This window comes from Rhinatrema bivittatum, chromosome 4, assembly GCF_901001135.1.
Source record: "Rhinatrema bivittatum chromosome 4, aRhiBiv1.1, whole genome shotgun sequence".
NCBI classification, from domain to species: domain Eukaryota; kingdom Metazoa; phylum Chordata; class Amphibia; order Gymnophiona; family Rhinatrematidae; genus Rhinatrema; species Rhinatrema bivittatum.
In genome coordinates this window covers 383,020,209-383,034,779 of record NC_042618.1, presented here as the reverse complement: position 1 = coordinate 383,034,779, position 14,571 = coordinate 383,020,209, and the positions used below count along the sequence as shown (strand labels likewise).

Below are 14,571 nucleotides of genomic sequence, written 5' to 3'. Positions count from 1 at the left end.
TTCCTTATGTAGTTTAAGAATCACGCTCAACACCTAATCCCTCCTCACATCATCCCCCTTTCATACACACATTCATTCTATCCAAACCAGTACCGAAAAAAAAGTCTGAAAAGTATATAGTCAGTGCCAATGCAGGTGTGTCATAGCCAGTGGACTAAGTTCAGAGGATTAAATCAGGAAGTTTGTTTCAGTCACAAGTATTTGTATTGTATCAGTCCATAGCATTAACATTTCCATCTGGCAATGGAAAGAATGGCCTCAAAAGTCCTGAATTGTGTAATTATGGCTGACATGGTAACGGGAGATAAACCTTTCCCGGCAGTAGCAGAAGTACGATGATATCTCGAGCACTGTTGACAGATAATTCAAAAAAGAAACAGTTGACAACACTGCAAAAGTCAGGAAGCAAAAAAGCAAAAGAAAAAAATAAAAGTTGACTCCCGCGAAGGTTTCATAATCACTCTCAGCTATAAACTGGTAGCAGAGCTTACGCAGCGATTTTTGTTCCAAATCAATATGGATCCTGGGTTTCTTGGTTTCTTAAAAAAAGGATCTGCTTCCATAAGCTGAGATAGCATGGTTCTGGGAGAGAGATAATAAACTCTCCTCTGTTCCAATTTAGCAAATACTCTTAAGAATATAAGGCTAGATGAACAGGGCCTAAACATATACACAAAACTGGCATTGCATTAGGATCACTTCACAGAACCAATAATACCTTCTTCGCACAGTGCCATACTGATGTTATATGTAAATCCCAACATCCAGATTTCTTATTACCCTCCATTCAAGTGGGATTGTATCGTTGGTAGTGCTTACTTGGGCGTAAAAGGGGAGTCATTCTTCTCCTGATCCCCGTGTGGAACCATGTTCTTTATTAGTTGTAGCGCCGTAGCTGCTGTGGAAAACCATTTGACACCGTCTGGGCAGGCCACTTGCAGTTTTGCAGGGTATAGCAAGGCGAACCCCAGCCCCAGTGAATGTAGTAGCTTGCACACCGGTGCAAATTTTCTCCTTAACGCGGACAGTTTTTGAGTTTTTGCAGTGCAGAGTCTTACCAGCCCGCAGACTCTGTAAGATTTCTGTTTTGTGAACAAAGTCCAGAAATTTTGCTATAACGACTCTTGGCTTCCCCGTGTCATTGCGCTTGGCGCCAAGCCATGGGCCCTCTCGATTTTTAACAGGCCGTGCATGGTAGAAAGGCCCAGCTCGCCACCAGCCATTGTTCTAAAAATGGGAGTAAATCTTTGTCTGACACGGACTCAGATATTCCTATAAAGCATAAGTTATTACGTCTGGAGCGATTCTCAAGCTCCTTGAGCCATTCTTCTTGCTTTTGTACTTGCTGTTTTGTAGCATGTAGTTCGTCTCGTATCGCCGTAATTGCGTCCTGGTTGTCGGAGGTCCGCTGTTCCAATTCCTGGCAGCGACTTTCATATTCTTGCATGCGAGCGGTGAAATTTTCAAATTTATCAACTATCTTTTGAAATTCTAAGAATAGAGCTTCAACCACACCGTTTTAAGTTCCAGGAGAGTATTATCTTGCTCTAGTGGCTGAGTATTGTCCGCTATTTTGTTGTGAATGGCCTTAGGGTTTTTCCCCCCTTTATCCTTCTCTTTTCGGCTGAAACGGGTCGACATACCCTAGAATCAGGTCCGTGGCTTCACGGTCCAGAAGTAGGAGCGGGGGACCGAGCGAGGGTCATATCCTCCTGGTCCAGATCTGCTTCCTCTCCATCTCCCTCAGCTCCAGGAAAAGTCCAGGAAGCATCGGCATCGATCTTCACCCTCGAAGACGGGCCACAGTAAAGCACTGACGTCGTCCATGCCTCCCACAAAGCAATACCATCCTGAGGATGTTGTACCCTCTGGACAACCCGAGGAACCTCGTGGATCCCCACCGATACTGGTGAAGGGTTTGGTACTCCCCCACGGTTCCAGGGGCGATTCTGCTGCCGCCTCCTCCTCAAACCGTCCTATCCTCGGCAGCCTTTGAGGAAGAGTTTAGAGAGGCGTGTGCAGCTGGCGGTCGGCCAGGTCCTGCAGGGCATCGAGTCTCCAGTTCCACTGAGACTGCCACCGCCGCAGGAGCCAACTCTATTGGTGCTTGCACCTCTGGAAAAGCTGGACCTGCTGCTCGGTGTCTTACCGATGCGGCCAGCCCCGATGCCTCGAGTCCCTTCTCCATTGAAGGGTGCATCGCCACTACCTCCACCGGTTCCAATTCCAGTGAGTGATTCCTCGGCAAGGAAGGTCCATCAGGGTCGATGGCAGCCAGGCTGCTCATGATGCTCCGACCGGTGCTAGCCGGTACCCTCGATTCCCCATGCTCTCGATGCCTATGTGCGCATTGGTGCTGATGCACCACTGGATTTCACCGGTGTCTTCTTCAGTCCCACCGATGTTTCCAAGGCCTTCGGGGTCTCTGCTTAAGACTCAAGTGGGGGCTCCACCTCCAGTGTTTTCAGGCTTCCAAAGTGAGGAGGATGCCCCCTGTGATCCCTGGGAGGAAGAGGCATCAATTTCCTCCATAGATGAATCTGAGGACTTGCTTTCCGAACCCTCTCCACCAGAGAAGAGGCCTAAATCCCCACCAGAGGTTCTGATGTTTTGCTGGATTTGTAAAAGCCATGGCGGATTCTGTGTCTTTCCAGCTCTTAACAGAGCAGGATTCTAGGCATAAAATGTTAGAGATCCTACAATTTATTGATGCTCCTAAAGAAGTGGTAGCTGTGTCAGTACACAACATTTTTAAGGAACTTGTTGGCTGGCTCCGAGAACATCCCATCTCCATCTCTTTGGGTGATCGATTATTCATTTTATTTACATGGCATTGACTATTTCTGTTTCTGTGAAACATATGGAATTCATGTGTTATTGTATTTATTTTTTATGTTTTCATTATGTATGTTAATGTTGTAAATCGCCTAGGCCTCCCTGTGGTAGGCGATTAATAAATTTTAATAAATGAAAAAAAATGAAAAAATGAAATCCCACCAGTGAACCAGAAGACCAACGCTGTCTATCTCGTCCATCCCACTACAGGTTTTGAACGCAGACAACTCCCACACCAGTCGGTAGTGGTGAATTGGCCTTGAAGAAGGCAAAGAGGCTCCAGACTTATGCTTCGGCTCCCCCAGGGCGTGAGCACAGGGCTCTGGATGTTCTTGGATTGTTGCGGGCTCATTGTTCTCAGCCAGGATTGCCTGCTACCAACTTTATATGGGTCAACAGTTTCAGGACAATTTCCAGAAGGTAGTTCTGCAGGGCCTGGAGAGTAACAAAGTCTGCTCCGGGTATGACGTGTTTGAAACTGCAATGAGGGTTGTGGCAGCCAACATTGGGGCTTGTCGTATGACCTGGCTTCGTGCTACTGACCTCCGTCCCGAAGTTCAGGATCATCTGGTGGACCTCCCCTGTATGGGGAGAACCTCTTCGGGGACAAGATTAAAGGAGATGGTAGCATAGCTGAAGTATTTAGTATGAAATCCTTCAGCAGTTGTTCAGCCAGCACCTTGGGCAAGAAGCCTCCCAGGCAATTCACAAGGTGCCCGTTCTACAGGCCACGAAAGTATTATCTGCAGACGTCCCAAGCAAGACCCCAGTGGGCACCAGCTAGACCAAGAGCATGGCAGCCATGTGCCCCACAACCGGTGCCTGCCCCACCTCAGAACCCCGCCATGGGGTTTTGACTGGTGACAAGGGGATTTGAGCCAGCACACCCTACCCCAGGATACAGTGTCCCCCGTCCCCCCCCCCCCCCCATCCCCAATAGGGAGCCACCTGCAGCTGTTTGCTGACCGGTGGATTTCAGTCATCTCAGACCAATGGGTCCTCTCCATCGTGCGGCAGGAGTAGAGGTTGCATTTCCAAAGGACGAATCCTCATTCTCCTCCATGTCCTCTGTGGAGATGTTCAGAGGACCAGCAATTACTTTGAGTAGAGTTCTCCACCCTCTTAATGGCTCGAGCAGTCGAACCAGTACCACAAGGCCAGCAGGGTGACAGGTTTTACTCCAGGTATTTCCTGATTCCCAAGAAAATCGGAACACTTCGTCCCATTCTAGATCTGAGGGCATTAAAACATTTTCTTGTCAGAGAAAAATTCAAGATGATCTCGTTGGGAACTCTGATCCCTCTCCTCAGAGCTGGGGACTGGCTCTGCTCCTTTGATCTCAAAGACGCATACGCCCATATTCCCGTTTCTCCCGCAGATCAGAGGTATCTTCGATTCATGGTAGAAGAGGAGTACTGTCAGTATCGGTTGCTGACTTTCGGCCTGGTGTCATCACCCCGCATAGTCACAAAATACCTGGCGGTGGTGGGGGCTTACCTCAGAAAGCAAGGGGTACACGTTTTCCCCTACCTCGATAATTGACTCATCAAGAGCAATTCCAGGCAGGGGGAGCTGCGTTCCCTACAGGTCACCATACGTGTTCTGGAGGACTTGGGATTTCTAATCAGTTACCAGAAATCCCATCTCCAGCTGTCCCTACAGTTGGACTTCTCGGGGCCAGGTTCGATATGGTCCAGAGGAAGGCTTTCCTGCCACGGGACTGAGCAATAAACCTTGCTTCTCTGGCAAGGGTAATTTCCTCCTGCCCTCACATTTCGGTGCACTGGTTTCTGCATCTTTTGGGGCTCATGGCAGCGATGGTTCATGTCACACCATTCGCGTGGCTACACGTGCGCAAGGCACAGTGGACATTGTGCTCACAGTGGTGCCAAGTTACCCAGGATCTTCGGGTTCGCATCTTAGTCGCCACTCTGCTTCACTGATCTCTTGTGAAGTGGGAAACCCTACCCAACCTGGAGAATGGGATGCCTTTCTGGTTACCTCAGCCCCAGATCGTCCTCACCACAGATGCATCTCACATAGGTTGGGGGGTCCACATTGCAGACCTCAGTACCCAAGGCCATTCCATGCAGGAGCAGCATTTCCATATAAACTTCCTAGAGCTGTGGGCGATCTGTTATGTCCTATGGGCATTCCGGGAGCACTTGACCAACAAAGTAGTCCTAGTTCAAACAGACAATCAAGTGGCAATGTGGTATTTGAACAAGCAAGGGGGGATGGTATCGTACCTCCTCTACCAAGAGGCAGTGCAGGTTTGGTTCTGGGCCCTTGTGAGAGGCATCTTTCTCCAAGACGTATACCTCCCGGGAACGGACAACATCCTGGCAGACTAGTTGAATTGGGCCTTCCGACCCCACAAATGGTTCTTGGATCAGGAGGTCATGAACCACATTTTCCACCTGTGGGGGACCCTGGACATAGATCTGTTTACCTCCCTGGAGAACAGGAAAGTGGATCGGTTCTGCTCCCTGGTCCAAGCGGGCAGGGGATCAGTGTCTGGTGCCTTTTCATGGCACTGGGGCACAGACCTCCTGTACACTTATCCTCCCCTGCCATTGGTCTCGAGGACACTTCAAAAACTCCAACAGGACCGAGGCACCATGATTCTTATTGCTCCTTTTTGGTCGCACCAGATTTGGTTCCCACTTCTGTGGGAACTGGCCTCCTGCCCTCTGATCCGGCTGGGGACTGCCTCAGACCTGATCACGCAGGACTAGGGCAGGCTGTGCCACCCCAACCTCCGAGCCTTATCCTTCACGGCTTGGATGTTGACCGGGTGACCGTACAAACCCTGGGCCTTTTGGACGTCATTTCTTGGGTTCTGTTAGAATCCAGGAAACCTTCCACGAGGAGGTCTTACAATCTCAAGGGGTAGATGTTCTCAATTTGATGTGAAGGGCACGGTTTGAACCCGTTTTCATGTCCCACACCAAAGCTTTTGTACTACCTATTGCACCTCTTTGAGGCTGGCTTGAAAACCACTTCAGTGAGGGTTCATCTTAGTGCCATTGAAGCATATCATCAGGGGATGGATGGGGCCTCCATTTCCACATCCACTTGTAGGGCATTTCAAGCAGGGTTTTATTGCAGCTTAAGCCTCCAACGTGGCCCCTAGTGGTCTCCTGGGACCTCAGTATGGTCTTGGCCCATCTTAGGAGGGCACCTTTTGAGCCGCTAAGATCTTGCGATCTGAAGTACCTATCCTGGAAGGTCACCTTCTTGGTAGCTGTCACCTCAGCCAGCAGGTTCAGTGAGCTTCAGGCTTTAGTGTCGTATCCATCTTATACAGAATTTTGTCATGATAAGATGGTCTTATGTACACATCCAAAGTTCCTCCCAAAGGTGGTTACAGAATTCCATCTCGAACTAATCCATTGATCTACCTTTTTTCCAAGACTGTGTGCTGACCAGGGTGAGCGTGCCCTGCACACTCTGGATTGTAAAAGGGCTTTTTACTTGGAATGAACAGCACCTCACTGCAAGTCCACTCAACTCTTTGGCTCCTTTGACAGGAACAGGTTGGGGGTCACAGTGTCCAAACAGACCATATCTCATTGGCTAGCAGACTGTATTTCTTTCTGCTATGTACAAGTGGGACTGCAAATTGAGGGCCACATCAAGGCTCGTTCAGTCCGAGCCATGTCAGTTTTGGTGGCTCACTTGCATGCGGTACCTGTGCATGAGATATGCAAGGCGGCGACTTGTAGTTCACTCTACACATTTGTGTCTCATTATTGTTTGGACAAAGATGGACGACGTGACAGTCATTTCAGTCAGTAGGTCCTCTGTAATCTATTTCAGCCTTAAAAACTCAAATCTTCCTACCTTGGGCTTTTTCTTTGGGTGTGGGCTTGCTCCCCAGGTTTTGGCAGCTCTATTTGTTGTGCATGTTTGCACCTGTTAAAGGCTGCATATGTGCATATGTTGGGAACAGCTTGTAGCTAGGTATTCACCCATGTGTGAGGACTAGCATCCTGCTTGTCATTGGAAAAAGCAGAGTTGCTTACCTGTAACAGGTATTCTCCATGGACAGCAGGTTTAGCCTTAACGAAACCTGCCCGCCATCCCTCAGAATTGGGTTTCTTTTGGTTTGATATTTTATTTTTGCAAACTGTTATAAGACTGAAGAGGGACCCCACGTGGATAGTGGCATGCTGGGCTCCATCTGATGATGTCACCCATGTATGAGGACTAACATCCTGATGTCCTTGGAGAACACCTGTTACAAGTAAGCAACTCTGCTGATTCCTTGTTGCTTTTGATTTATGTAATGGTTTTCTAGAAAGTTTGTTTGGAAGACTGTGTCGCGTGGTCCCGGTCTCTCCCACTGCTCTTTCTTCCCTGCTGCCGTTGCCACCGGGCTATCAGAACGTTCAAGCCCAGCGGGAACGGCAGCGGCGCTAGAAGAAGCTGTGGCACTTGTGGCTGACCTTTTCTTCTTCCCGCGCCTGCCCCCCCCCCGTGACCCGGAATAGGAAGTGATACGCGGTGCGCGGGAAGGAGAAAGACCGTGCCGCGTGATAAAGTAGCAGCGGCGGCTGCAGCATCGGCCCCCAAGCAATTGAAGCAGACTGTAATCGGGAAAGGAGAGAGCAGCATGAGCCTCCCGCAGCTGATGGAATTCAACTTTCTTGGCTTGCGGGGGCTGGAGGAGGAGGCTGCTGCAGCTACCATTTGTGCTCGGGGAGGGGCAGGGAAGAGGAAGTGAGTGAGAGAAAGAAGCAGCCAGCCTGCGTGTGAGTGAGAGAAACTGGTCAGAGAGCTGATGTGTGTGTATATGTGAGAGACAATGAAAGTGACTGCTCAAGGAAATGACTGATGTGTATGTGAGTGTGAGAATTAGTCAGGGAGGTGACTGATGTGTGTGTGTGTGTGTGTGAGAGAAAAAGCATTGAAGTGAGAAAGCATGGGCACAAGAAGCCTGCTGTTGGGGGTGGGGATGGATGTGTGTGAAAGAAAGCATGGGAGTGAGAAGCCTGATTATGTGAGAGAGAGAGCATGGGAGTGGGAAGCCTGTGTGTGTGCATGCATGAGAGCGAGAGACTGGTTGGTAAGGTGACGGTGTGTATGAGAGAAAGAGACTGGTGTGTGTGAATATGAGAGAAAGAATGTGATTCAGGGAATGAGAAGCCTGTGCAGTGGAGAGTGAGCATGGAAATGAGAGAGAGACTGGTGTGTGTGTGTGTGTGTGTGTGTGTGTGTGTGTATATGTATGTGTGTGTAACAGAGAGAAAGTGATTACGGGAATGAGAAGCCTGTGCATGTGAAAAGAGTGAGCATGGGAGTGAGAAACCTGGGTGTGTGTGAGACAGCATGTGAGGGAGAAGCCTGAATATGTAAGACAGAACACGGAAGTGGGAAGCCTGTGTGTGTATGCATGAGAGAGATCAGGTGACTGGTGTGTGTGTGTGTGTGAGTGAGAGAGAGAAAGAAAGTGATTATGGGAATGAGAAACCTGAGCATGGGAGTGAGAAGCCTGTATATCTGAAAGAACATGGGAGTGGGAAGCCTGTGTGTGTGTATGCATGAGAGAGATCAGGTGACTGGTGTGTGTTTGTGTGTGTGTGTGTGTGTGTGAGAGAAAGAAAGTGATTATGGGAATGAGAAGCCTGTGCATGTGGAGAGAACAAGCATGGGAGTGAGACTGGTGAGTGTGTGTGAGACAGAGAAAGTGATTATGAGAGTGAGAAGCCCATATATGTAAGTAGAACACGGGAGTGGGAAGCCCGTGTGTGTGTATGGCATGAGAGAAACTGTTCAGGAAGGTGACTGGTGTGTGTGTCAAAGACTGTTTCGGAGATGATTGGTGTGTGAGAGACAGAAACTGGTCATGGGGCCATGACTGGTATGGTGTGTGTGTGTGTGTGTGTGTGAGTGAGAGACATGGGCATTAAGGAAGAGGACCATGAGTATAGAGCTTAGCCTCTACTGCTGCTTCTGCTGTGTGCTACGGCCTGCATGGAAGAGGAGTAGGAGAGCTGCTGGAGGGGGTAAGTAAAGGTGGCTTTTTAAGTTTATTTTTCTTGATTGACTGCCATGTTAATTATTTAATATTATGTGATGTGTCTGCTTTTTTTGAAATATTTTATTGGTGTTTGGAGAATGTTTAATAGTTTTTATGAGTTTTTAATTGTTGGATGTTATTCTGTTCATAGCTGTTTAGAAACATTTATTCTGCTTATTAGTATAGTTTTACAATTATTTCTGTGTGGGGATTTATAGCTGCTTGCTAGTTCTGTTTTCCTAATAAGAGGTGTATTGGTTTTTAGGGCCTGATTTAATATATATATTGTGTTGCCTTTTCATAGATAGGGTTGCTCCTGTTTGAGTGTATTCCATAATACAGGTGTAACTGTGTGCGGATTAGTTTATGTGCATTACTACAGATCCTGGGAGTATGTTAGGTCGGTTCTGTATCTGTTACCGAGATGAGATATTTTACTAGCATGTAAGAGTTTTATCAGTCTTATTTGTTGTGTTTTCTCAAGAGGACATGCATTGGTGGTAAACTGCTGTCTTTTCATAAGTAGGGCTATTGAGCCTGGAAGTAGGAGTTTGAGTTGCTGTTACTGAGATGACACCAGAACCAGAATATCTTTTTTGTAGGGTGAGTTGTATGGGGAATGTCATAATTCTGCTTTACATCCATTATTGTGGGTCAGGGGGGTTCCCGTGGATGCAAACTGTACTTTTACATCTAGCCCCGTGACGATCATGGGTCAGTGTGTCACGCATGTGAGAACCATCTGTCAGGTGTGTCCTGACAAAAAAAAGGTTGAGAACCACTGGATTATTCAATAGATGTTTTGATCTTGGGAGCATTTCTTTTTGCCAAACCTCATTCTTCTCTCACTGTGGAGTGATCATTTGAATTCAGTGGTCAAACTAGAGTCTCCCTCAATTGATTATTATAACCAGAGCTTCCAGTTTCCTGTGGTAGAATTTTCAAGATTCTACAGCAAGAGTTAGCAAATTCTGTGGCATATTTTCATAATTTTGCATAAAAATTCAGCATAGTCAAAGGTGTGAAAATGTCTTTTTAAATTACTTTTAAACAATATTTAAACTATATACAAATAAAAAATGTTATATACCAAGTGCAAAAAATCTACAATTTATCAAGATGTATATTAAAAATATTTAACTGTGAAATGTCATTTTTGTTTAACCATCCTTTTTATTTTCTTGAAAGTCCTTGTCTTTCCAAGTACATGAGCTTCTATACACTAAAAATTGCCCTTAACATCAATAGTTTGTTAATTACACAGAAAGATATGTGCACATATATTGGACATATGGTAACAGATAAAAAAAAAAAAAAGGTAGCTACTGTTTAGGATATGTGCTAAAGGAGTAGTTACTCCATACATGCAATCAGTCACAACTCTACTGTTGCTCATTTCAAATGTGTTTACTTTATCCTGTACACTGCTGAAAATGCAACACACAAACAGGTCGATACAGTTATGCCGCGTTAGAAAGAGTGCGGCAGTGCCAGGCGCACCCTCGTTCCCCGCACGCACAGTTCTCTTCACCTACCGCTCGATACTCTCTTCAAATTGCCGCGTCTGCGAAGCGTTAGGCGAAGGTTAGGCCCGTGCAACCCATTTTACTGTATAGAGCGCCTATACAGTATCCTGGGTGCGCGGGCCTAACGCTTCACGGCCACGCTGGTATCTGTCATTTCAAATGACATTTGAAATGACAGGTACCAGGAAGTGGACAGTTATGTTCTCCGATGCTCGGCAAACTTTCCCCCAGCCCCCGCTCACCTGCCCTGGCCGAGTCCGGTCTCCGGTGCAGCCCCAGTCCTATCCCCTCCTCCCGAAGCAAAAAAAAAAACAAACCAAAAAAGTAGCAAGAGAGCGAGGGGAGAGACGGGCAATCCTAGGCTCGGGCCTCCTCTCCTCTCCTCCCGAAGCAGTGCGCAAAAAGCAGCCTTGCTCCGGGAGGAGGGGGGGGCAGTTTAAAGCGACGAAGCGACTTACTTTTGCAGCCCCCCCCTCCGGACATCGGCGACGACCGCGGCTCCAGCCTCCAGCTGTCAGACAGACGCATCGCACGTGGGAAAGCGGCCCCTATGCGTGCAATTGGCTGCTCAAGACGTGACGTCGACGTCACGTCTTGAGCAGCCAATTGCACGCATAGGGGCCGCTTTCCCACGTGCGATGCGTCTGTCTGACAGCTGGAGGCTGGAGCCGCGGTCGTCGCCGATGTCCGGAGGGGGGGGCTGCAAAAGTAAGTCGCTTTAAACTGCCCCCCCCTCCTCCCGGAGCAAGGCTGCTTTTCGCGCCCTGCTTCGGGAGGAGAGGAGAAGGGGCTAGCAGGCCCGAGCCTAGGATTGCCCGGTCGTCGTCGCTGATGTCCGGAGGGGGGGGCTGCAAAAGTAAGTCGCTTCGCGCTTTAAACTGCCCCCCCCCTCCTCCAGAGCAAGGCTGCTTTTCGCGCCCTGCTTTGGGAGGAGAGAACAAGGTACTGGCAGGCCCGAGCGTAGGATTGCCCGTCTCTCCCCTCGCTCTCTTGCTATTTTTTTTTCGGGTTTTTTTTTTTTTTTTGCGCTTCGGGAGGAGGGGACAGGACTGGGGCTGCACCGGAGACCAGACGCGGCCAGGGCAGGTGAGCGGGGGCTGGGGGAAAGTTTGCTGTCTACCCTTACCCCTGCCTCTAACGCTGGGGTAAGGGTAAGGCGGTAAGTTAGCAGGGTAAACGCGCGGCAAAACGGCAGGGTAAAAAAGCGATAGTCGGGGCGCGCGTTACTGTATGGGAGGGAATAGCTAATTCGCTCGTTTACATTTAATATACATGCCGCGGGCGGAAGGGGTCACCCGGGGATTTTAAGCGGCGGTAGGGATGAGTTAAAGGGGATAGTGTATCGCGGGAAGGGCTAACGCGGCCGGAAAGTGAGTAGAAGACGAGTTAGGAGCAGGGTAACCGTGGCCGCACTTTACTGTATCGATCTGAAAGTGAGGTCAGAAAAGATCAAATTCTTGGTCCTAAATTTATAGTTGATGCTGTCATTTTTCTTTATCAATAATGCAAATATGGAGTCATTCTACTTTTTCTCTTCCTATCAGATATAGGAGCTGGAACTTGCTTTTATAGATTGTAAAATCATTTGGAATGAGTTTTGTGTATTGAATATATGCATGATCATGGCAGGAAAAATACTGGAAGCTAATTCACCTGGGCTCCTAAAATCTGGCACCTGGTGCCTAAAATTCAGAAAAGCAAAATGTAAAAAGAAGGAAAAAGAAGAAAATAAAACTAAAGAGAAAAAAAAAATGCCAAGCAAAAAATGAGAAATATTAGAAAAATCTGGCTGTTAAAATGTGTGCTTAGGATATGTCTTTTAAATGTATTTCCACTGTGACTACTTTAACAACTTGCAATAACTGGAGGATTAGAATTGTACAGTAAAAACCAAACTCTTATCCAGACAATATTTTACATAAAGCTCTAAAGATACATTATTAAATGTAGTTTCCAAAGTTCATAATGTAGAATGTTGGAGATGATGTTTAGGCAGAATGGTGGTTTGTCCAATGTTCCTGTACTATATTAAATATATAAAGAAACCTGAAGCAAAAGCAATTGATGGTTTCCTTTGCGCTTGAAATGTTTTACCTTTTTCCTCTTTTCTAGAAAGACCCTGCGTATTACTATGGTTATGTGTATTTCAGACAAGTTCGAGATAAAACACTAAAAAGAGGGTACTTTCAAAAGGTAAACTAATTTTCATCAAAGATATCTTCTGCATTTTCTAATTATGTCTAAGTAACTTTTTAGAAATCTGTGACTAGTGGGGAAAAAAAAGTCTGCTAGGTTTTTTCACACTTATCTCATTTTCTCTGATTTCTAGCTGTGCAGTAGTTTTCTAAATGCTATTTAGGTATGCAAGGACTTCATACAAACTAATGGCACCTATTTTTTTTTTATGGCATATTAAATGATTAAAGTATTCAATATTTAACCTACTGGCAGGAAAGACAGGGTTAAGCACTAGTAGCTATTCTTAATGCATGTATGAATCCTGTTTTGACACATTTTATTGGATCTTTATGGTGGTCCATTAAACAGTGTACGTTATCATCTGTTATTGTCATTTTCCATCGATAAGTAGGCTGAATTATCTGTGACGTGGGTGATGTCATCCAGTAGCACCATATAGACTTAAGTCTCCAAATTAATAGAGCTTTGAGCTCTACTTAAGCATATGTGGGAATTCCTGCGCCTCGTGAGCCTCGGTCATTTTTTGTCTGAGCACAGCCCGGATGTGTACTGATTCTCTCATATTTTTTTTTTCTTTTTCCGTCAATAAGCAGGCTGAATTAGCCATGATATGGGTGTCAAAATCTGGTGGCACTGAATGGACTAGTCTCTCCTAGCGAATAGAGCTTTTAGCTCTACTGAGCATGTGCAGGAGTTCTCATGCAGGCATTTCCTTCGGATCCTCTTCAGTGTATTTTTTGTCTGAGCTGGCACATGGGAAGTAGAAGAGGACTGGAAGGCTCATCTGCATACTGTTCCGAGCATCCCCCAGGAAAGAACACCAGAGGTCACAGTGAGTGATCCAGGCTTCAAACTCCACAGCCCAGCTTCCAGAGGCCCCGCACTCTTTGCAGTAGAAGAGGACCAGAAGCACATGTCATTAGGTGTGCAAAACTCAAACCTCTCAATCCATTGAGAGAAGATCAACTTGCTAGTGGTTGAAGAAAATCAGCAAGTATAGCTTTGGGAAATCTTAGGACTTAAAAATGTTTGGAAAGAGGTGAAATAGTGGGGTACATTCTTTAGAGTTTTTCAGAGATAATAAGCAGACCAGAGAGAATTAATTCTAGTGTCTGTCTTTCCTTCCCACCGACCCCTAGCTCATCCCTTCATTTATAAGCAAGAGACACTTTTTCATTAAAAATCAATTAGGCTCTTATGCAAATCATACTATTGCACCAGCCCTTATTGAGAGCTTAATCATCCCCTTATATGTCACTACCAGATTAATTAGTGAATACACCTATAAATTTAAAGGACTCTAATTGTACGCATTCCAACTCCATAGCAACCTAAACTTAACTAGGAACTCAAAAAATTAAGATAAAGGCAGCAGTCTAGCAGCAAGAGGGGGCTTTCCAGTTTTTTGCATCGAGTGTCACATATACAATGTTTTTCCCACTGGTGAGAGGTTGTATGTGAAAGCTTGGTGCAAAGAGCTCCTGGCTCTCAAAGAATGAGTCTGATCTCTGGAGGCTAGAGTGGCAGACCTGGAGGAGCTGAGGCAGGCAAAGAGGTACATTGATGAGACCTTCAGGGACATAGTAGCCAAGTCCCAAATCCATTCTGGCAGCCCCGGTTCTGCCTTGGATCAGAAAGGTCTCCTGGTTGGAGAGCATCACTCTGGTCTAACAGGAAATGATCCTTTAGCAAGATCTTCTCTCCAGGTGATGCATTGTCTTCTTGCACTGAGGACAAGTCTCCCAGAGCTATTGCCCGAGAGGGAAGGGTTAGGTCGACCATCATAGTTGGTGATTCGATTATTAGAAATGTAGATAGCTGGGTGGCTGGTGAATGTGAGGACCACATGTTAACTTGCCTGTCTGATGTGAAGGTGGCGGACCTCGCACATCACCTAGACAGGATTTTAGACAGTGCTGGGGAGGAGCCGGATGTCATGGTATATGTGGGCGGGAGGTTCTGGAAGCCAAATTTAGGATTTAAGAT

The 14,571-nt window shown here is 46.8% G+C and overlaps 1 protein-coding gene across 2 annotated transcripts in view; it reads left to right on the top strand.

Moving 5' to 3' along the window:
- DENND6A (DENN domain containing 6A) overlaps nt 1-14,571 on the top strand; it is a 138,989-nt gene that overhangs the window by 30,935 nt on the left and 93,483 nt on the right. Inside the window, exon 5 of one of the 2 annotated variants that reach the window (XM_029600933.1) lies at nt 12,499-12,579. The exons of the other annotated variant lie outside the window; for it this stretch is intronic. Coding sequence (XP_029456793.1) covers nt 12,499-12,579 — 81 coding nt within the window. The remainder of the gene's footprint in view (nt 1-12,498; nt 12,580-14,571) is intronic. 2 annotated transcript variants of the gene reach the window in all.